Source organism: Thamnophis sirtalis, unplaced genomic scaffold (genome assembly GCF_051295495.1).
Source record: "Thamnophis sirtalis isolate CommonGarterSnake01/CBP01778 unplaced genomic scaffold, rThaSir2_p1.2 scaffold_7, whole genome shotgun sequence".
NCBI lineage: Eukaryota > Metazoa > Chordata > Lepidosauria > Squamata > Natricidae > Thamnophis > Thamnophis sirtalis.
Genome location: NW_028261387.1, coordinates 6,324,827 through 6,347,355, shown reverse-complemented (window position 1 = coordinate 6,347,355; position 22,529 = coordinate 6,324,827). Strand labels below are relative to the sequence as shown.

Here is a 22,529-nt window from a genome sequence, read left to right as displayed (position 1 = left end):
AACGAGATGAAGAAATAATTAAGAACATACTAGAGTGTGCAGAAATGGACAGCCTGAAATTAAGAATGAAACAGAAAGAAGATACAGAATATTATCGAACATGGAATCTATTTTACCAGTGGTTGGGGAAAAAGGGGTGGAAATTAAGAATGTAATATGTATTGTTAAGCAAATTAAATACCCAGACAACACAATGTGTATTAAGCACTAAGAAATATAATTAATATTTGTTTTTAAAAAAAGATGGCTTAGATTGAGAGGAATGGTGCTCCCAAAATTGCAGTTCCACAATGAAGCAAGCTGAAGTATAGTATGACTTTGGAAATGAAAAACCCAAAAGAGCTGGTTTTCCAACTTACACACTTTAGTAAATGGCATTAGCTTTTCTATGGTCACCCTCTTTAGCTACTTTTGAGACAGTATCAAGGTGTTAATGAATTGCTAATCTTAATAACAGCTCTATCAAGAAAAGCATAGCACAGGGGTGAAATTCAGCGGGTTGACAGGTACTGGAGAACCAGTAGCAGAAATTTTGAGTAGTTCAGAGAACCAGCAAATACCACCTCTGGCTGGCCCCAGAGTGGGGTGGAGATTTTGCCACGCCTACCAAGTCACCCCAAAGAACCAGTAGTAAAAAAAAAAAAATTGAATTTCACCACTGGCATTGACCAAGTGATTTAGATGCGTGACCCGTCAAATGCGCGCCCGACAAAACCGCGCTGACAAAACCGCAGTGAGAAAAGAGTGAAGTCAAAATTGCACCCACAGAAGCGCGCCGATAAATGCGCACCGACGAAAGCGCGCTATCAACTAACCACGGGAAAACATGGGAAAAACCCTAAGGGTTAGGGATATTACCTTGTTTTCGCGTGGTTTGTTGATAGCGCACTTTCGTCGGCGCGCATTTATCGGCGCGCTTCTGTGGGCACGATTTTAACTTCGCTCTTTTCTCGCCGCGGTTTTGTCGGCGCGCTTTTGTCGAGCGGGCATTTGTCGGTGAACCATTTAGATGGGCCGGCTTGGGTTGAAGTTAATTCACGGCTCACTTGCAAAAGCCCCTTAATAATTTGCTAATCAATAGACCAGGTCCTCATTTATTATTATTATTATTCAAATCTCAGGTCCATGCCACTTCAAAGCCATTGCATTGTTGTGACTACTGGCTCCTAAACTCATTGGCTGGTGGTTGCCATGGCAATTGTCAACACTTCCGACAGCTCATCATTCTGGACTGCAGTGCTAGGAAACTCTGTTCAAAATAACTGGAGAACAACTGGATTTGATTCAGGAGCCAAAATGTGGGCTTCAGGATGTCTCGTTTGATGGGCATTGTGGTGATAAAGGTGAAAATTAACCTGGCTTGATGATGATTTGGAGGACTTAACCTAAAAAGTGATTCCATTGGCCAGATACACTTCCAATGCCATTGCCTGTTCGCTGAAACTATTATTACCCATTGCATGTCAAGTCCTGCTTCTAAGCTGCTGGCAACTCATTTTGATGGCAATTTTTGTCAAAAGTGACTTCCATACAGTAGATCAAACCTAGAAATTCTACTGTCCTGCCAAACAGTCAGTGGCTATTTCCCAAAAACACTCAGCCCACTGACTGAAATATTTTAAGAGTTTTTTTATTAGTTTTTAAATCTTTCCTTTACTGTTTTTAGAAATAACTCAAGGCAGTGAACATGCCTAAGGTTCCTCCTTCCTCTTTATTTTTGGAACTTCAGAATCAGGCTGTAAGTACATTTTGAGGGGCTGGTCATGACTTTGAATAAGCGCTTTTTCATTGTTATCGGGAGTTCCATAGCAAAAAGGGTTGGAGGGATTTTACAGCTTAAAAGCCTTGAATTGGATTCAGAGTAAAATGGGAAATCAATACAATTTGAAGTCAGGTCAGTAGTGATGGATTGCCAGTGTTCCTCAAACCTGACCTCTTTAAGACGTGTGTGGAGTTCAATTCTCAGATTTCCTCAGCCAGCAGGCTGAATTTGGGGAGTTCAAGTCCACAAGTACCTTAAAGTGACCAACATTGAAAAAGACTAAGACTTTCGGGTTCAACATCTGAAGGAACACCCTTTCCCCCCCAAAAAGGGCCATCTGGATTCCTTCAGACAGGCTCATGGGTTGAATAGGAGCACAGATGTAGCCAAAGATGTGATGGTCAATGAGCAAAATGGCTTTCCCTTTTTATGTAACTTGGGAATTTGATTTGCCTACAAAGGCTTCAGTCTTTGATCGCATGGTGATGGATGCTATCTTGACTTTATGCATCCCTCCTCCACACCACCACAAAGGTCCCATGGCACATACTAACAGCTATGGGGCTCTTAATCCTTTTGCTAGGATCAGAGGTGGGTTCCTACCAGTCGACCAGTTTGGCCGAGTAGGTAGTAAAAATCTGGAGTGCCTGCCCTGCTGTGTTACTGCTTCCTCCTCCTGTGGCTGCCTAAAGATGAGTAAGCCTATGACTTTGCAGGGCGCGGACGGTAGGGAGTGGCAAGAAGCTACCAAGAGTTCTGGCAGGCTTCATGATCTACGTGAGCCCAGGAACCGGCTCAGGCCTTCCTTGCTGACACTCCCCAGGCTCGCGTAGACTACAAAGTCTGCCATCGCTCGGAGGGTGACTTCGCGGGGTGTGCTGGGGTGGCAAGAATCTACCGAGAGCACTGGCAGGCTTCAGGGTCTATGCAAGCCTGGGGACTGGCTGAGGCCTTCCTTGCTGCCACTCCCTGGGCTCGCCTAGACCGCGAAGGCAGCCAGCGCTTGGAGGGTGACTTTGCAGAGTTCGCCAGCTGCGGCAAGAAGCTACCAAGAGCGCCGGTGGGCTTTGTGGCTGAGGCCTTGCCACCACTCCCCAAGCTCGCATAGACCACGAAGGCTGCCAGTGCTTGGAAGGTGACTTAGCGGTGCACGCAGGGGGCATTTTTGAAACCCACCACTGGTCCTTGGATATGATTATTCTACACTATCATGCTCATATTTATAAAACTCAGAGCCTCTGTGAAAGGTGAGGATGACTACTGCGTTTGTGGTGCAATCAGAACATTGCGTGTGTTGAAGTTGTTTTAACGCAAACCAAAGATGCCTTTTAAAAAACAAGTTTGCATCCTATTCTTATGCATGCCAGTGCTGTGGGTGAGGTTATTTAAGGTGGTTCTGACAAGTGTCGTCGGCATCTTCATATCCGGTCACATGGGCGGCAAGCCACTCCCATCCGGTCACATGGGCAGCAAGCCACTCCCAGAAAGGGAGGCCACACCCACAGAGTAGGTTCGAACAATTTTTGAAACCCACCACTGATCTGGGGTTAGTGGTCAGGTTGTGGAAGGGGATCATAAGCAGCCTGAGAAGGTGGCTCAGTGGCTAAGATGCTGAGCTTGTTGATCAGAAAGGTCGGCAGTTTGGTGGTTCAAATCCCTAGTATAGGTCTCCTGCGTGAGCAGGGGGTTCGACTCGATGACCTCCAAGGTCCCTTCCAGCTCTTGTTACTGTTACTGAATGCATCACCGATGGAGATGCACAAGAAGGCTTGACCCAAAGCAGAGGGATTTGCTACCTGTGCTGGCCACTTCATGGTGCTGTTGTCTCATGAATGAAAGCAATTAAAGCTTTCCCTCTGTCTCTTACCTGCCTAGCGTAGTGTTTCCCAACATTGCTAATTTTAAAATGTGTGGATTTCAACTCTCAGAATTCTCCAGCCAACAAGGGGGACTTCAACACCCAGAAGTTTGAGAAACACTGAAGAGGCCCTCTGAGTTTTAGGGCCTGAAGAAAAGTTAAGGGGAACCCACGATCTTTCTTAGTCTCTGATTTCACTATCAATCTGCTCTTACACTTAAGAAGTATTTTGTAATCATGCAGCAGAAGCTGCCTTCCTATTCATAAAACCATTATTCCATAACCTGCACTCTGAACTGAAAGAGAAAGACCACCTTTCTGTTCCATCTTCAAATAAGATGGGTCTTCTTCTTCTGAAGGCTAAGCATTGTCCCAAGCCATGGAAGCTTGTTAGATAGGGCCCAGTGTTGAAGTTGTTAAGCAATAGCAATAGCAGTTAGACTTATATACCGCTTCATAGGGCTTTCAGCCCTCTCTAAGTGGTTTACAGAGTCAGCATATCGCCCTCACAGTCTGGGTCCTCATTTCACCCACCTCGGAAGGATGGAAGGCTGAGTCAACCTTGAGCCGGTGAGATTAGAACCGCTGAACTGCAGATAACAGTCAGCTGAAGTGGCCTGCAGTACTGCACCCTAACCACTGCGCCACCTCAGCTCTCTGGCTTCTTCTGTTTGCTTGTAAGAAGCCACCTGGGAAGGTTGTTAACAGTCATCCCATGAACCCAGCATGCTGCAACCATTGTAAATACATACTGGGGGCCAAATGCCTGGATTTTAGTCACAAGATAAGGACTAGTTGAGTTGAGTTGAGTTTATTATATTTCTATGCCACCCTATTCCCCGAAGGGGCTCAGGGCGGCTCACAACCAAGTCAGGGGGGAGGGGGTACAAATAAGAAAAAAAGAACGCGAACAAAACAATACCACAATTTAAAACACTCAACAACCATACCATTCGAGGGGCGGGGGGACAAAAACTCATTAGCCCCAGGCCTGTCGGAACAGCCAGGTTTTAAGGGCTTTGCGGAAGGCCTGGAGGGTGGTGAGGGTCCGAATCTCCATGGGGAGCTCGTTCCAAAGGGTCGGAGCAGCCACAGAGAAGGCCCTCCTCCGGGTGGTCGCCAGTCGGCATGGGCCAGTGGATGGAATTCGGAGGAGGCCTAATCTGTGGGATCTAATAGGTCTGTTGGAGGTAATTGGCAGTAGGCGGTCTCTCAAGTACAGGGGTGAAATTCGACCAGTTCTATCCAGTTCATGCAAACCGATAGTGCTGGCGGCGGGAGGCTCCGCCCACCCACCCCGGACGTCATCATGTCCCGTTTTTGAAGCTCTGTGCATGCGCGTAAGGTCACATTTGCGAATCAGTTGCAAAGGTAAGTTGATTTCACCCCTTCTATAGTAGCTGCATTTTGAAAGTAGGGCAAGAACCTACTAAAGCAGGATCATAGTGGCTGAAGTTCAAATGTTTGGTACAGAAGCACTATCAGATTTAAATTCAAATAAGTTCATGTTCCCTGGGATTACCTCTTTACCAATACAGTTCTTGTAGCAATATAGGGGCTTGATACATAGGCAAAATATTGATTCTGTCGGCCATTGTGCTAGTGAAGATCAAGAGAACAGTATATTTTTGCTTCTTGGAACTGAAATATGTCAGCTGCCAATCACACAGACACTATTGTGGAATGTCCTGATAAGATACTGTAAGATGCTTGCCCATCTTTAATGTCAGTCTTTTCACAGACACTCTCTTATGCCGAGACATCGTTGGAGACAACCTGTCTATGTGGATTTTCATGAAAAAAGTGACTTGCATGAGCATTATTGGAGGTAAAACTATTCCACTTCCATTGGTGTACTGATTCTCAACCTAGATTTAAATGGTCCTCACTGAAATATTTTATTTTCAGACACACTTTAGAGTCCAATCAAAACATTGGAAAAATTATAAGGTATATTTCAGTGGTGGGTTTCAAAAATTGTTCGAACCTATTCTGTGGGTGTGGCCTCCTTTGTGGGAATGGCTTGCCGCCCATGTGACCAGATGGGAGTGGCTTGCCACCCATGTGACCGGATATGAAGATGCTAACGATACTTGTCAGAACCACCTTAAATTACCTCACACACAGCACTGGCATGCATAAGAATAGGATGTAAACTTGTTTTTTAAAAGGCATCTTTGGTTTGCGTTAAAACAACTTCAACACACGCAATGTTCTGATTGCACCACAAACGCAGTAGTCATCCTTACCTTTCACAGAGGCACTGAGTTTTATAAATATAAGCATGATAGTGTAGAATAATCATATCCAAGGACCAGTGGTGGGTTTCAACAATTTTTGGAACCTCTTCTGTAGGTGTGGCCTGCTTTCCGGGTCCACTGGTGGAACCTCTTCTAACCGGTTCGGTAGATTTGACGAACCGGTTCTACCGAATAGGTGCAAACTGGTAGGAACCCACCTCTAGTATATTTAGTCATATTAATCTGATGGATATTAGAAATTCCTTTCCAGATAGAGGTGTCTTTTAGTGTATGTCTTTGGCATACACTATATCAGGGGTCTTCACCCACCAGGCTGCAGGGCGGCACCGGTCCTACCAGGAACTGGGCCATGGAAGTGAGCGAAGCCTCAACTGCACTAACACAGGATCCAGGTAGCATGCGAAACCATGTCCCTCCCAGTCAGAGGTGGGTTCGCACCTATTCGGTAGAACCGGTTCGTCAAATCTACCGAACCAGTTAGAAGAGGTTCCACCAGTGGACCCAGAAAGCAGGCCACACCTACAGAAGAGGCTCCAAAAAATGTTGAAACCCACCACTGGCAAGGATCTTGTAACTTGACAGCTTTAAGACTTACATGCTTCAATGCCAGAGTTTCTGAATAGCTACTTGGACCGACCTAAGTACTAATTCATAATTTCATATCCGGTCACATGGGCGGCAAGCCACTCCCATCCGGTCACATGGGTGGCAAGCCACTCCCACAAAGGAGGCCACACCCACAGAGTAGGTTCCAACAATTTTTGAAACCCAGCACTGCCCCCAGTCTATGGAAAAACTGCCCTCTATGGAACTCATCCCTGGTGTCCAAAAATCCTGTCCCTGAATCTTGTCCTTAATGCCCAAAAAAATGGAATAACTTTTTTTTAAAGTGAAGCAATTCAACTTTTCAAACAGGAATGGAACTGGCCAAGTGGATTTTTGTAACTATGCAATGCCTATTTCAGATTAATTGACCTTATGACACAAAACACTAATTAATTCATATTTATAGGTTATAATTTCGTATTTTTACTGAAGCATTGTTATATTAATGACTCAGCTAGCAATGAATGTGGCACTTGGGGGCGGGGGATATCAAACAGTTCCACCTAGTCTGCCACAATGAAATTTCCTGTTAGGAAATTGAAAACAATTAACTTCTTTCAGAATATTATTTTAAAGATTGATACTGATCCTGTTTCTTCCAGTATTTCTTCCCCTGAGTGCTGTCAATAGTTTAATTATTGCGTACAATTATTCCTGAAGGTGCTATACAATTTTTATCTGAAAACTCATCTGAAATAAAATCAAGTAATAATCCAGAGAACTGGGGAGGGGTTCCTTCTGTGGACTGAGATATCCTTTATCTGACCCTCATCTAGGTTGCAAATCTTCCTCCTGTCTCTTAAGGTCATACTCAAAATTCAGAAGATTAACCTCTCCAAATATCCCCCCCCTCCAGCTGTAAAACAATGTGATAGAAGTGGGAAGTGGAGCCTGGGGAGGCCATTTTCGCCCTCCCGGAGGTTCGAGGAAACCCTCCAGAGCCCGAGGAGGGTGAAATTCCCCCTTTGCTGTGGTGCAGGAGCCTGACTAAGCCACGCCCACCATGGCCATGCCCACCCAGCAACCGGGCTGAGAACCCATTGCTAAAAATTTTGGGTTCACCAACAAATGCGCTCTCGACAAAAGCGCGCCGACGAAACCGCGGCGAGAAAACCGCGATTTCTAAATCGTGCTGACGAATGAGCGAAGAAGCTCGCCGACAACAGCGCACCGACAGAAGCGCGCCTTCCAGAAACAAGTAATAACCGCGAGTTCTAAACCTAACCCTAACCCTAACCCTAAACCTAAACCTAAACCTAACCCTGAACCTAACCCTTACCTTAACTGAAATCGTGCTTTTGTGGGTGCGGTTTTGTCGGCGTGTTGTTGTGGGCGTGTGTATGACATCACGGTTTTCGCGCCGCGGTTTTGTCGGCGCACTTTTGTCGTGCGCGCATTTGTAGGGTCACGAAATTTTTGAAGCCCAACCCTGGATGTAGGGCAAACATCAGGGTGAAAGAAGATATGGGCTATTGTCTTACAAGGCAGGACAGAGCCATTGGTTATGTCTTCTTCCCAAATACATAAAAAAAAAAATTGAGAACAAATATTTACTATAAATCACAGTCCAGGTATCCAGTGCAGAGCGCCTCTGTGGACAACTTCACTTACATATTTCAAACTTTCCTCATGGTGGCTTTCAGTCTGATAGCACCTGACTGATAAGTGTGCAGAGAGGCAGAACAGATTTCTCCATGATGCATTCTGCTCCTTCAACGGGTTATCTGGGAAATCCAGCCCATCAGCCCAGTGTTGAAAGGTTGCTCAAATTTACGTCTTCTGGTTTTCTTCACTTCAGGAACCCTGGCTTTGTCCCAAGAGCTGGGAGGGCAGTTTCAAGTTTGTACGTCGGACGGAGAAGGGAAAACCTGAAGGCCGAAGAATAGCAGTGTAAGTAACTACCGAAAGGGAACTTATGCAGTTCTCTGTTTTTTTAGAAAAGATTTTTATTAACAAAGATGTAAAATACACACACAACACACAAATTAGACGTACACGTCATTTATACAATACAGTGCGAACAGGAACTTCCTGTTTTTTATCTTAGCAATCATCAATCGATATCGCTCACATTATATTATTTCCCCTTCTATCGTATTTCATTTAGATTTCACCATTCTTAACCCTCTTATTTTACTCATAACTATTATTTTTGAGTGTTGTTATATTCCTTCATTGATTTTTGTTTCTTTCCTCCATCCACCTATTCCATTTATCCCATATCTGGTAGAATTTCCCTGTGTTTCTTTCGTTAATTTATCCATTTCGTCACAGTCCATAATCTTTCTTATTATTTCATCTTTATTTGGGGTTAGTTTATTTTTCCATTTCTGGGCAAAGGCAATCCTTGCCGCTGTAAGTATATGTAGTATTAAATATTGGATTTCTTTTTTTGTATTTCACCGACATAATTCCTAATAAAAAAACTTCAGGTTTCCAATCTATTTTAACCCTTGTTATTGCCTCCAGCCAATTTTTGATCCTTTTCCGAAAATTTTTTGCCTCCTCCCAGGTCCACCATAAATGATAATATGTTCCATGTACCGATTCACATTTCCAGCATTTTGGGAAGGTGGTTTTTTTTTGAGATTTTAGCTAACCTTGATGGTGCCAGGTGCCATCTGTAAAACATTTTGTACTGGTTTTCCTTGTATGGAACTGATAGTGTCATTTTTAAATTTATTCCCCAAAATTTTTCCCATATGCAGTTCTCTCTAAATATTACTTTTGATCTTTGGTCTATGGAAGCAGAGCAATGATATTCTTAAAAGTTGACATTATTAAATTAAAATATTAAGGCACCAACAGGTTTCCAGGGATCAGTAAGTGATTAATAAAGTAAATTCTTTAAATTAGCTGATCAAACTGTAAGAACAGAGTGTATTTCAAGGTTCCTGGAAGCGGGCAATCTATCTGCTCTATACGAAGGATTGAAATTGATTGTGTAATTAAGGCTCATAGAATAGATAGGAAGGGATTTAAAAGTCTAGTTCAACTCCTATTAATAAAAGTAATTTTCTAACAGGTTAACTGACCAGCCTTTGTTCAAAGTCTTTTAGCAAAGGACAGCTCATCACTGAGGAAAGGTCATACTATCAGGGAGTTCTCCCTAATTTTAAGTTGAACTAGACAACCCATGATCCACGAGTCATGCTTCTTTCCACAAATAATATAGATGGGGGCCATTTCCCCTCCCATCATGACTCTCAGCTGAGCCCTAGTGAAGTTGCCTCCTCCTCAGTGGTGGGTTTCAAAAATTGTTCGAACCTACTCTGTGACACAGTGGGTGTGGCCAAATCAATGTCACTCATATGATGCTTTGATGGATGCTTTGCCTTATCTGTTACAATGTAATAAAGTGTTAACAGTGATGAGGAGCCAAGGTGGCGTAGTGGTTAAATGCAGCACTGCAGGCTACTTCAGCTGACTGCAGTTCTGCAGTTCGGCTGTTCAAATCTCACGGGCTCAAGGTTGACTCAGCCTTCCATCCTTCCGAGGTGGGTAAAATGAGGACCCGGATTGTTGTTGGGGGCAATATGCTGACTCTGTAAACCGCTTAGAGAGGGCTGAAAGCCCTATGAAGCGGTATATAAGTCTAACTGCTATTGCTATTGCTATTGCTAACTGGAGGAGCAGTTTCTGTAAGCAGGGCAATAAAGACTAGGCTAAAAGCAACACCAGAATATTTCCTTCCTGCCTTCCTTACAGGATTAGCCCTGTAAAGTGGGAAAAAACAAAAGGAGATTTCTTCCAACAACCGGTTCTCCGGACTGCTTAGAAAGTTAACAACCGGTTCTCCCGAATAGATGCGAACTGGCTGAATCCCACCACTGGCTTAGACCAATAGAGTCTAAATGGTTTAAATGATCCAGTCTAAATTCTCTTGTTGACAGAATCTATTTCTCAGTGGAAGTATCCAAATTGAAGCATATTTAACTGAAGGCTGTCCCTGCCTTCTTTTAATGCATTCTGCGAAGGAAACTGCTGCCTCATTGGTTAATTAATTAGTTAATTGTTTGTTGGCTTAAGAGGATATCTTTTTAACATCTAACCAGAACCTTCCTTCCAGTAACTGCCTCCGAAGTGTGCTGCAAAAGAACATTTTACAATGGCACCAAAAATAGCTTTCCCGCATGCCTCAACAAATCTACTTATAGAAGGCTTTAGGAAAATGTGGAGAAAGTACTGAAAAGCAAAGGATCGCGGATGGAGAATAAATATATTATCACCGACAAATAGCAAAAAAAAACCTAGACTCTTCACATTTTTCCTCCTCCCTTTTTTCCTCTTTGCCTTTTATTGATAGCTTTTTCTTTGGATGGCTCAGAGGAACGCACATTCTGTAAATGTTGGCAAGTATTTGATACTTAGCATCAACAACTTGAGAGACCGCCTGCTGCCAATTACCTCCAATAGACCGATTAGATCCCACAGATTAGGCCTCCTCCGAATTCCATCCGCCGGCCAATGCCGACTGGCGACTACTCAGAGGAGGGTCTTCTCTGTGGCTGCTCCGACCCTCTGGAACGAGCTCCCCGTGGAGATTTGAACCCTCACCACCCTCCAGGCCTTCCGCAAAGCCCTTAAAACCTGGCTGTTCTGACAGGCCTGGGGCTAAAGAGCTTTTGCTCTCGAATGGTATGGTTGTTGTGTGTTTTTAAATTTTTGTATTGTTATGTCTTGTCCTTTTTTATCCCCCTGTCTGTACCCCCTTCCCTGATTGAATTGTGAGCCACCCTGAGTCCCCTTTGGGGAAAAGGGCGGCATATAAATGTAATCAATCAATCAATCAATCAATCAATCAATATAGGCGATATTAAATCCTTACTCATAGGCAGCAAAACAGTTGTCCTGGGCATGGTGGAAGTGGCAAGAGTGGAAAACCTAGCCACCTTTTTATTTTTGCCCTGCCTTTATTAGTTTATACACAATTTACAGCGGGAACATTCAACATACTCTTCTTCCTCTTCCTCCCCCTTTTTCCTCACAACGCCAACAACCCTGTGATGTAGATTGAGCTGAGAAAGGCTGACTGACTCAAGGTCACCCAGTTGGAACTAGAACTCACAGGCTTCTTGTTTGGTGTAGGACGAGGGGGGTCAGAACAGTAACCTTAAACTGAGATTTAACTGGGCTTGCTAATATTTAATAATGTGCCAATACTGGCTAAGGTGACTTTGTTCCTTGAAAAGATGATTTCCTGATCCTCTGTTGAGTGTGAATCCCCCTTGTATTCACCAGTTTAACTCCACGCTACTATTGCTCATTAAACCTTGGGTTTAATGGCAGTGCCACTGATATGATCACTGAATTGTTAGGCTGTTAAGACAATACAGTAGATACTGTATGAATTGCATTCAGTATCATCAACAGCAAATGCCCAAATGATAAAACCCACATGGTAACATCCTTATTCAAATGTTATCCTTATGTATTCATGTTTAAATGTTTGGTGCAAATCACATTTGCATGATGATGTCATCACACATTTCATCATTTGACTTCTTTTGTTCTCCCTGAAGATACCCATGGCCATATCTATGCCATTGCCCATTATTTCTTTTTTTTTTTCTAGAGAAAAAGATGTTCTATTGGGTTGTAGCTTACCGGTGATAACAAGGAAAATCAAGAGTTACCAGCAATGCTTATAAGATCAGAAAACCACTTTTATTTACAATTCAATCATATACTGATTAACTCTAGCATTTGGGGCTATTTTACTCTCTAGCCAGACAAAGGAAAATTCAACATAAACATTCCGTTTCACAGGAGAACATTGCGTTGCTAAAAACAAACTTAAATAATACTGCACAAGCTTTGAAAAGTACCAAAACATGAACCCGGTGGGTGGGAGGCTCACAATGTTTTTTTTTTTTAAAAAAAAAAACAGGTTATAACCTTGCAATTTTGTCTGGAGTGTACAAATTATTGCTTTCATAATATAGCTAACAATGGCAAAGTAAACTTTTAGCTCTAAACTTTCAAACTTCAATGGTATTTGTGTGACGCCCACTCCCTAGGGACTCTGGGTGGCTCACAACAAATAAAAAACCATTTAAAACATTTAAAATTACAGAATTAATGCCTTACTTTAAATGTACATAAGATTGTACCCTCCACAGTCTTAAAGTTTGCTAATGCTCAGATTTGTAGCATTGCAAACATGGAGGTGTGAGCATCTATTTATACAGAAACGAATCATCAAATTAAGCACTTTTTTAAATTTAACCCATTTCAACAGAAGAATGAAACGTAGTTTAAAAAAAACCCTCTTGTTGAGATCAACAGGTCTTTAAAATGCTTAGTTCCACCAGGATTAAGCCCATTATGAAAAAAAAAAACAACCTTCGGAGTATCATGTAATTTTTCACAAGTAGCAGTGAATAAGTTTGTATTTTCTACTTACAGGTTAAAATACATACATATATAAAATACATACATCCATTGTAGATTTATCCTATTGTATCCCACCTCTGTATAATAAATATGTTCAGAATATGATACACTATTTACAAGAAATATATAATATATCTTACAGAATATTTACATACATGGCCAATCCTTCAAAAACAATTTGGAAATGACCCATCTTCTAGAACAGAAGGCCAAATCATTGCTTTGTTTGAGAAGTGCCTGCAGCCACAACATCCCCACACCGAAATACAAGGGCAATAAAGAAAACAAAATTAAATAGTCACGCAGCGTGTCACTGGTGGCGGAAGCTCACAGATCCAGGAATGGCACAAAAAGTGGCTCTTTGCGGGCAAAAGAAATACATTTCCTAAAGCTAGCAAATAGTCCTTCTTTTTCTATTCACAGAGCTGTTCATGTGGGGACTTTGGTGCTCTGCAAGCCTGTTTTGTTGCAGACAGACATTTCATTACCTAACTAGGTAACATAATCAGTGCTACAATGCAATGCTACTCCTCTCCTATTGATCAACTGTTCATATTTCCTGACTTGCATCGACTGTATAAAGATCTCTGGATAGCCCACCCTATTGCACTTCACTTTATTCTCATATGTAATTACTTTGTGTTGAGTATGTAGTTAAGCATGAGTTAGCCTGGCACTACCAAAAGGAAGGCAGGTTTCATTTTGCCCATATTGCATATGGAAGTCGATATTGTAAAATGAAAGCATGGTTTAGAGCAGGAGTCCCCAACCCCTGATCCATGGATGGGTACCGGGCTGAAACCAGGCCATACAAACAAGGAACGCCCCATTCGTGGGATGCAGGCAACATACAAAATCACGCCCCTTCTGGTCCACGTTAAAACCTATCTCCATGGAACTGGTCTCTGGTGCCCAAAAGATTGGGGGGGGGGCACTGGTTTAGAGACATATCTATAGATTAGTCCAAGGTCACAACTCACTTTATGGCTAAATGGAGACACTAAATGGGGAGGGAGTCTTGACCTAAGAGACCGGTTTTCATGAAAAGGCCTAATTTTGGTTTGCATCCTTTCCAAAGCACATCAGCTCCATTCCTCTCACACCGAGTTGTGATGAGAAAGATCAACAATGGTCCTGAGCAAGATTTAGTATCATCCAGTTGGTAAACTTGCAAAAACTTGTCTTCTAATTTCTTCCGGTTAATGGACTTACACGTTTGGTTTAAGGGAGTCTGCAAGGCTGTAGGATCCATTTATTTTCATCTTTCTAAAAATGTAAACAAATATGGCTGCCGCAGGACCCGCTACGGTGGCTAAACAAGAAATTACGACGATTACAGGAGTCACGTAATCCAGTTCTTCAACTCTGGCTGAAAATGAAACAAACGGGGGGAAAAATATGAGTATAACATGACAACAATGGCCATTGGCAATGCTATCTGAAAGTTTCACTAGCAAATGTTTATCTGTTTCTGGATTTAACATCCCCTCCTTTTCTTTCTCTTCTGGGGCTGGCATAACTCATCACTCCACCCCACCACAGTAAAATGCTAATTTATTTTCAATTTCTGGAGTGGTTCAGCCTTAAAAATTAATTCATTGATTTCCTTAATGAAATGTCATTGCTTCACCATATACGCTATACAAACTAGCAATAGCAATAGCAGTTAGACTTATATACCGCTTCATAGGGCTTTCAGCCCTCTCTAAGCGGTTTACAGAGTCAGCATATTGCCCCCACAATCTGGGTCCTCATTTCACCCACCTCGGAAGGATGGAAGGCTGAATCAACCCTGAGCCGGTGAGATTTGAACCGCTGAACTGCTGATCTAGCAGTCAGCTGAAGTGGCCTGCAGTACTGCACCCTAACCACTGCGCCACCTCGGCTCTTCACTACACAGAACCGTTTGTGTAGGGGTGAAGGTTGCCATCGTACTTAATTTTCTCGGTAGATGGAAAAGGCGCCTACTTATAATACGAAAATATAGTAGAGAATTATCCTTAATTGTAGTAGTACAATCCTAATCCTTGTAAATTCAAATGTAGCCCCACTGAGTTCCACAGGTAAGTGCGAATAACTGTGCAAGACCCACAATGGAGTACTCCATTAACCCAATTTTCTGGGTTAGTGGGGTACAAACAATAGCAATAGCAGTTAGACTTATATACCGCTTCATAGGGCTTTCAGCCCTCTCTAAGCGGTTTACAGAGTCAGCATATTGCCCCCAACAATCCGGGTCCTCATTTTACCCACCTCGGAAGGATGGAAGGCTGAGTCAACCTTGAGCCGGTGAGATTTGAACAGCCGAACTGCAGAACTGCAGTCAGCTGAAGTAGCCTGCAGTGCTGCATTTAACCACTGCGTCACCTCGCAGTGGCGCAGTATTTACAAGGCAAACTGAACCATCAATTAACCACGCGGGATGGGTGTCCACATTATGCTTGGCCGACTGGTAAATCGAGGCTATGTGATATCCCAAGAAAATAGAACTTCCCCCAGGGGAAATTAATGAGATTTATAGGGTTTATCCCAAGCACATTTCAAAAGTAAATTTCATAAAATTCAATGGGATCAATTCACAAAGAAGGTAAAGTTGAGCCCAGTTTGGTCACAGACCATACGGATTTCAGTCCCCTTTATAGCAATGTTTATACCATGTCACATTCATGGACAGAGAGTCCTGATACAGAAATACACATTTTTGGAGAGGAGGGGCGAATAATATCACCCACAAATCCCCTAAGACGCCTTTCCTAAATCTTGTAAGTTTCCAAATGCATGGTTCCCAACATCTAGAATAACTCTCGACCGTGCCATGATGTCTGGAGAATTTGGGGAATTAAATTTCCAATGTCAGTTTGGGGGAAAGATTCCACACAGATTAATATGGAAAATTAATCAACTTTAATTAGGAAAAGAGTAAAATATGCGCTAAAGGGAATGCAAGGGAATGGTGAAAAGGCTAAGGTGTTCAACCCATAGAAAACACTGCATTTCTGATCATTTTTCTTCACTGTTATTTTCCTCTTGTATATAATTTTTTTATACAGGTAGACCTCAACTTACAACTATTCAAAGTTACAACATCACTGAAAAAGGAGACTTATGACTAAATTTTCACACTTACTACCTTTGAGACACCCCCAGAATCGGGGGATCAAAATTTGGACACTTGGTAACTGGCATGCATTTATAATGGTTGCAGTGTCCTGGTGTTTTGTGTGTGTGTGTGTGTGTGTGTGTTTGTGTGTGTGTGTGTGTGTCACATGATCCCCATCTGCAACCTTCTGACAAGCAAAGTCAGTGGGGAAGCCAGATTCGCTTAACAACCGGGTTACTGACTTAACAATTGCAGGGATTCACTTAACAACTGTGGCAAAGGAAGCTCATAAAATGGGGTAAAATTCACTTAACTGCCTTGCTTGGCAACAGAAATTTGGGGCTCCTTTGTGGTTGTAAGTAAAGAACCACCTGTATAACGGCTAGTTTGTTGTCTAAGCAATGTATTTTAGTATTGTAGTAGTATTTAGTAGTAATAACCCAACAATTCAAGGTGTTGGTTATTACCTTTAAAGCCCTACATGGCTTAGGGCCAGTGTACCTGCGAGACCGCCTACTGCCACATTCCTCCCAATGGCCGATGAGATCCCACAGGGTGGGCCTCCTTCAGATGCCGTCAGCCAGACAATGTCGGCTGGCGGCTCCCCGGAGGAGGGCCTTCTCTGTGGCTGCTCCGACCCTTTGGAATGAGCTACCCCCAGAGATCCGGATCGTGCCCACTCTCATGGCTTTCAGAAAAGCTGTTAAAACCTGGCTATTCCGGCAGGCCTGGGGCTGTTGACCTCATTGTTGAGGTCCAGCCCCGATCATAACATATGTGTTGATTTTAGCCTGTTTTATTTTCATTTCTTTATTATTCTTTTTTCCCCCCTTCGTTGTAAGCCGCCTGGAGTCCTCCGGGATTGGGCGGCCTATAAATCGTACAAATAAATAAATATTGCAAGAATCGTAGCCAGGGAAAGGAAGAGCTGATCTCATAACCTTTGGGGGCTGCTACCCAATAAGCATGGAGTGTTAAGGCAATGCAATCTGCTAGCAGTATTAGTGCAATACGGTGATACGACTCAAGATTGAAAAAATATATACCAATTATTAGGATCTCTTCTGTATTATTTCTGTCATCATCAGAAACATCCTCCAGGTACAAAACTGTATTGTTTTTCAGTGCTTCTTGTGATGTCACAGAGGTCATTATTTTTGGCGCCGTATCCGATGTAGATGTTGAAATCAATTCCGGTGCTCTTGTTTCCGATGTAATAGACACTAAGGGTTTCAGTGTTGCACGAGATGTAGTTGATATAGTTTCTGATGCTGCATCTGATGTAAAGGATGTTGTTGTGGTAAATACTGTTGTTTCAGATGGGGTGTTTAGTGCTGTTGTCTCAGATGGGGTGTTTAATGCTGTTGTCTCAGATGGGATGTTTAGTGCTGTTGTCTCAGATGGGGTGTTTAATGCTGTTGTCTCAGATGGGATGTTTAATGCTGTTGTCTCAGATGGGATGTTAAGTGCTGTTGTCTCAGTTGGGGTGTTTAATGCTGTTGTCTCAGATGGAATAGTTAATGTTGAAGAGGCTGTTGAAAAGACTGAACCTAAAGAAAGAAAAATATGTACTTCTGTTAATTATTCAAAGAAGACGGTAGTTACTCTTGACAAATATAAAATCAAACTGCGTGATGATAATATATATGAGTATTAACGTTGAATGTTTCCAATACGAATGCTCAAGCATCTGAGATCACAAAAAGATCCCTTATATATTAGGTTTTTTTGTTTATTTGAATGTAAAATATTTGACATTCAGACTTTAGCTAGAGAATATTTAACATTAACACTGAAATGACTTGAGTGCAGGAAGATAAGTCTTCTCATCTCTGCCTTAATCCTCCCCCTTTACAATCGGATTCTAAGCAGGAAAGCTTTCTAAAGGTAGCTGGGACATTTAGAAATGGACTTAATGATCACACACTCTCGTATTATGTAGTACAGAGCCGAGGTGGCGCAGTGGTTAAATGCAGCACTGCAGGCTACTTCAGCTGACTGCAGTTCTGCAGTTCGGCTGTTCAAATCTCACCGGCTCAAGGTTGACTCAGCCTTCCATCCTTCCGAGGTGGGTAAAATGAGGACCCAGACTGTGGGGGCGATATGCTGACTCTGTAAACCGCTTAAGAGAGGGCTGAAAGCCCTATGAAGCGGTATATAAGTCTAACTGCTATTGCTGTTGCTAGTATATTACTGTTATTAAAGGCTCTCAAAATGACCTACAATAAATATTGTAAAATTTATTAGCGCATTAAATCTAAGGATCTCAAACTCTGATTTGCAAATGATTTTTTAAAAAAAATCTATGATAAGTGTTCTGTGAATAAGAACAGGCCGACCGATGAATATCTTTCTCTTGCAATATTAAATAAGTGGCTATTATTGGACCCTTCGTAATTAAAACCAGACTGGCTATAACAGGACTGGCGATACAAAATCGTCACAAATGGAAAGGGGAAATCCGTGCTTTGCAAGGCCAGTAGTTTTGAGGATAAAAATCTGTAAGTGCATTCAGAATGTGGCCCCTTACATTCCCAGCAGCGTTATTACCTTGTACAGAAATATATAGTGACGTTCTCTCCACTACGCGTGTAGCTTCATTGGTGACTTCACAGATATAGGTTCCAGAGTCAGAGGCCTGAGGATTTGGGATGGAGAGGTTGTAATTCTCCATAATATTCTGGGTAAGTCCATCAGGAAGCTGCTTCTTCCAGACAAAACTAGCCTGAGGGTGACTTTCAGTCAAGCAGGTAAGTATCAAGGCCTCTCCTTCTAGGATGGCGTTGCCTGGAAATGCCACGATTTGCGTATTCCGCGGGCCATCTTAAGGAAAGCAAAGAATAGCCAAGTTAAATTAGCAAATTGTAAATTGAAGGTCACAACGAGTGCCCCAAATGGGGAAGGATTTGAGAATCATCTGGTGAATATTAAAAAAAAAAATGCATGACTTTTAATAAACTGATGGATTTTTCTTCTATTAAAAATGTGCAAATATTAATCAGATGGGGAAAGTAGCTTTAAGCAGCTTACAAAAATGAAAACATAAACCAGGATTGCTCATTTGACATGTCTTGCCCCAATTGTCTTAAGCGTGACCCGTCAAAACCGCGGTCCACTAAAGCGCGCCCGATTAAAGCGCGTACGTGACGTCATCAGCAGCGCGACGAAAAAGATTAAAAATAAATTAAATTAAAATTAAAATAAAATTAAAGCAAGCTGATTCACATAAAGGTAAGGGTTAGGTTTAGGGTTAGGGTTAGGGTTAGTGTTAGGTTAAGGGTTAGGTTTAGGGTTAGGTTAAGGGTTAGGTTTAGGGTTAGGTTTAGGGTTAGGTTTGGGGTTACGTTAAGCGTTAGGGTTAGGTTTAGGGTTAGGTTAAGGGTTAGCGTTAGGTTTAGTGTTAGGTTAAGGGTTAGGTTTAGGGTTAGGTTAAGGGTTAGGTTTAGGGTTAGGTTTAGGGTTAGGTTTGGGGGGGTTAGGGTAAGGTTTTCGCTTTAATTTTAAATTTACCGCTCACAGCGCGATGTTTTCGTCACGCTGTGATGACGTCACATACGCGCTTTCGTCGAGCGCGCTTTATTCTACCGCGGTTTTGTGGTGGAACCTGTCTTAAGATTCCTTCTTAACATCCTCCTAAAACTAGTTCAGACTATTGCAAGAGGGAGGCAACCTTAACATGAATATAACCTATACTTGAATCTTTTATTCCATCAACATACTTACAATTTATTTCCATCACATGTGTAGACTGCCTGGGCTCCAGGGTCATGTCCTCTAAAGACAGCTCAGCTACGCATATAATCTCTTTCCCAAAATCCTCCTCAGTAGGAATAAAATCCATCTTCAAATTCTTGGTCTGTAATGATTTTGTGTGAGGGTCTTGAAAAAACTCCTTTTCCTTAATTTTTGATTTTCCTTTTAGCAAAGTGATCTTCAACTGCTCGGAAGGATAGACTTTGGGAACACGACAGGTGACCGAAGCCGGTTGCCCAAGAATCAGAGGGCTTTTGAGCTCTATAACTGGATCGCTGGAGAATGCTAAAAGACGAAACAAATAAACCATATTAGAAGAAGGTTGTTCGCAGCTAAAACTGTCATCTCTCTGTTCACAACTACTTAGCCCTCACGTTTTGGATACAATCTGCTCCCCAGATGATGGCATCTGAACCAGTGGTGGGTTGCTTACCAGTTTACTACCAGTTTGCTTGTGCTCGCTTGTGAGCACCCGCAATGGTTCTGTGCATGCGCAGAAACACCCGGGCGGGGGGGGGGGGGGGGCAGAGCCTCCCGCCGCCGCCACAGGCCAAACCGGGCTGAAGTGGGAGCAACCCGCCTCTGATCTGAACCAATATCATGGCAGAAGATTTAACATTACCATTGCTTGATATGTAAACTCTGAATGAACCAGCATTCTACACAGCGTCTCAACACATGAAAAACCCCCAAAAGACCCATAACCAGGGAGGAGAAAAGGGGACCCTGCTTCCCTACTTAGATGCTGAATGGAGAAAGATATAACACTTTCTCCATTCAGCATCTAAGTCCCTTCTAACAGAGTCTTTAAAAAAAAAATTACAACCTAAATGCTGGAGATGTGATTGTGCTGATGCTACGTATTATCATATATGGTGGACTTGTAAAAAGGTTAAAGCATTTTGGATAAAAAATATGGTGGATTATTCAAAATATTCTTAAAAAGGGGATAAAGTTTACTCCTCAGTTATTCCTGTTAGGTATAATCACAGACTGTACAGTTATAGAGACGAACTTGATTCTGAACTTAACAACGGCAGCAAGACTGTTGGTGGCGCAGTACTGGAAGAAGGAAGAATTGCCTACCATTCAAGAATGGACGTTAAAAGTAACACACTTAGCAGAGATGGCTAAAATATCAGCATATCTCAAGGACCATTCAGATGAGAAATACAAGCTGGAATGGAGAAGATGGATTGATTATATTCAAAATAAATATGGGACTAAGAAACTCCAGATAGCCTGTGAGTGAATGAGCAAGGAATGATACAACTTGTTTAAAGTTAGCTTTACAAAAAGGGAGTTAAAGTACAAGTGAGGGATGATGCTAAAGTCTGTTAGTTTATTTTAGAATATGGTTGTTAATCTTTATACCCTATATTTGCTCTGGGAGGCTGGGGAGGAGGTTGGGGGGGAGGTTGGGGGGGAGATGGGTTCGGCGAGGGGAGATATATATTTGTAAAACTTTTTAAAAACTTTTAAATATATATATATATATATATATATATATATATATATATATATATATATATATATATATATATATATACACACATATATACATATATACATATATACATATATACATATATACATATATACATATATACATATATACATATATACATATATACATATATACATATATACATATATACATATATACATATATACATATATACATATATACATATATACATATATACATATATACATATATACATATATACATATATACATATATATATATATATATATATACATACATACATACACATACATACATACATACATACATACATATATATATATATATGTTTTATTTGTGCTGTTTATTTGTGTGTTTTATTTTATTTATTTATTTGTACAAATATAACAAAGGCAACAGTAAAAATATTGGGTTTCTGTCGTGATGGACTCTTGTGACGAGCCGATTGACAGATGATGGAAGCAGTTAGCTTCCTCCCATAATTGGGACTTACCAGGGGTTGTGACACTAAATACACACACACACACACACACACACACACACACACATATATATATATTTGTGTGTGTTGTATTTGTGCTGATAAATAAATAAAGGGAGACTAGTATAGATCTATTTCAAGCTATTTAGCTCTCATCAGCTAGCCATACCCTTACTGGGATTAGAACCTGTGCTGTATTGCATCTTAGGCAGATGTGTTAACCATTAAGCCACAGAGTTCTTCTCCTTATCAGCTGAGCCGGGGAGAAAGGTATATATTTAAAGTCACAACCCCTGGTATGCCCAAATATGGGAGGAAGCTCACTGCTTCCATTCCATTCCATTCCATTCCATTCCATTCCATGTATGTATGTATGTATGTGTATAAAACGATCTGTGAGAACCATTCCTACCTGCGGATCAATTAGATACTTAAATTCTGTATACAGTATGGAAACTACAGTTATGCTATGAGAATTAGATCTACTGTATCTTACTACAGTTTAGTTACTTACAGTAAATGTCAACCATAACTGCTTTCTCTTTGGAGGGTTCACCCAGCTTGCAACCAGCAGTGCAGAGATATTGGTGCTCGTGTTGAAATCCAACCGACTGTAGAGTTAAAACTGAACTCTTTCCTTGATTGCTGAGTGTTCCACCTAATGGATAGTCTAATTGGGTTCTCCAGGAGAAGTATGGGGATTCACAACCGGTTGTGCGACAGCTTAGGGCAAGCTTCTGTCCAATTTGCGCAACCACTCTGTGATCTGGCACAATGTCCTCTATTCCAAAGGCTTTAGCTGAAGCAAGAGAGAAGGAAGCAC

General features: G+C 41.9%; 1 protein-coding gene and 1 long non-coding RNA gene across 2 annotated transcripts in view; one reads left to right on the top strand and one right to left on the bottom strand.

Moving 5' to 3' along the window:
• Window positions 1–1,462: 1,462 nt before the first annotated feature.
• LOC148044523 (uncharacterized) lies at window positions 1,463–8,377 on the top strand. The gene is made up of 3 exons (XR_015697379.1): window positions 1,463–1,738; window positions 5,362–5,448; window positions 8,286–8,377. It is a non-coding gene; the product is annotated as an uncharacterized LOC148044523 (long non-coding RNA).
• Window positions 8,378–12,129: 3,752 nt separating this feature from the next.
• VCAM1 (vascular cell adhesion molecule 1) overlaps window positions 12,130–22,529 on the bottom strand; it is a 13,429-nt gene continuing 3,029 nt past the window's right edge. Inside the window, exons 2-6 of the mRNA XM_087719267.1 lie at window positions 22,221–22,505; window positions 19,707–20,021; window positions 18,534–18,806; window positions 17,030–17,533; window positions 12,130–14,252 (exon numbers count right to left, since the gene is read on the bottom strand). Coding sequence (XP_087575393.1) covers window positions 14,092–14,252; window positions 17,030–17,533; window positions 18,534–18,806; window positions 19,707–20,021; window positions 22,221–22,505 — 1,538 coding nt within the window. The 3' untranslated portion in view covers window positions 12,130–14,091. The remainder of the gene's footprint in view (window positions 14,253–17,029; window positions 17,534–18,533; window positions 18,807–19,706; window positions 20,022–22,220; window positions 22,506–22,529) is intronic.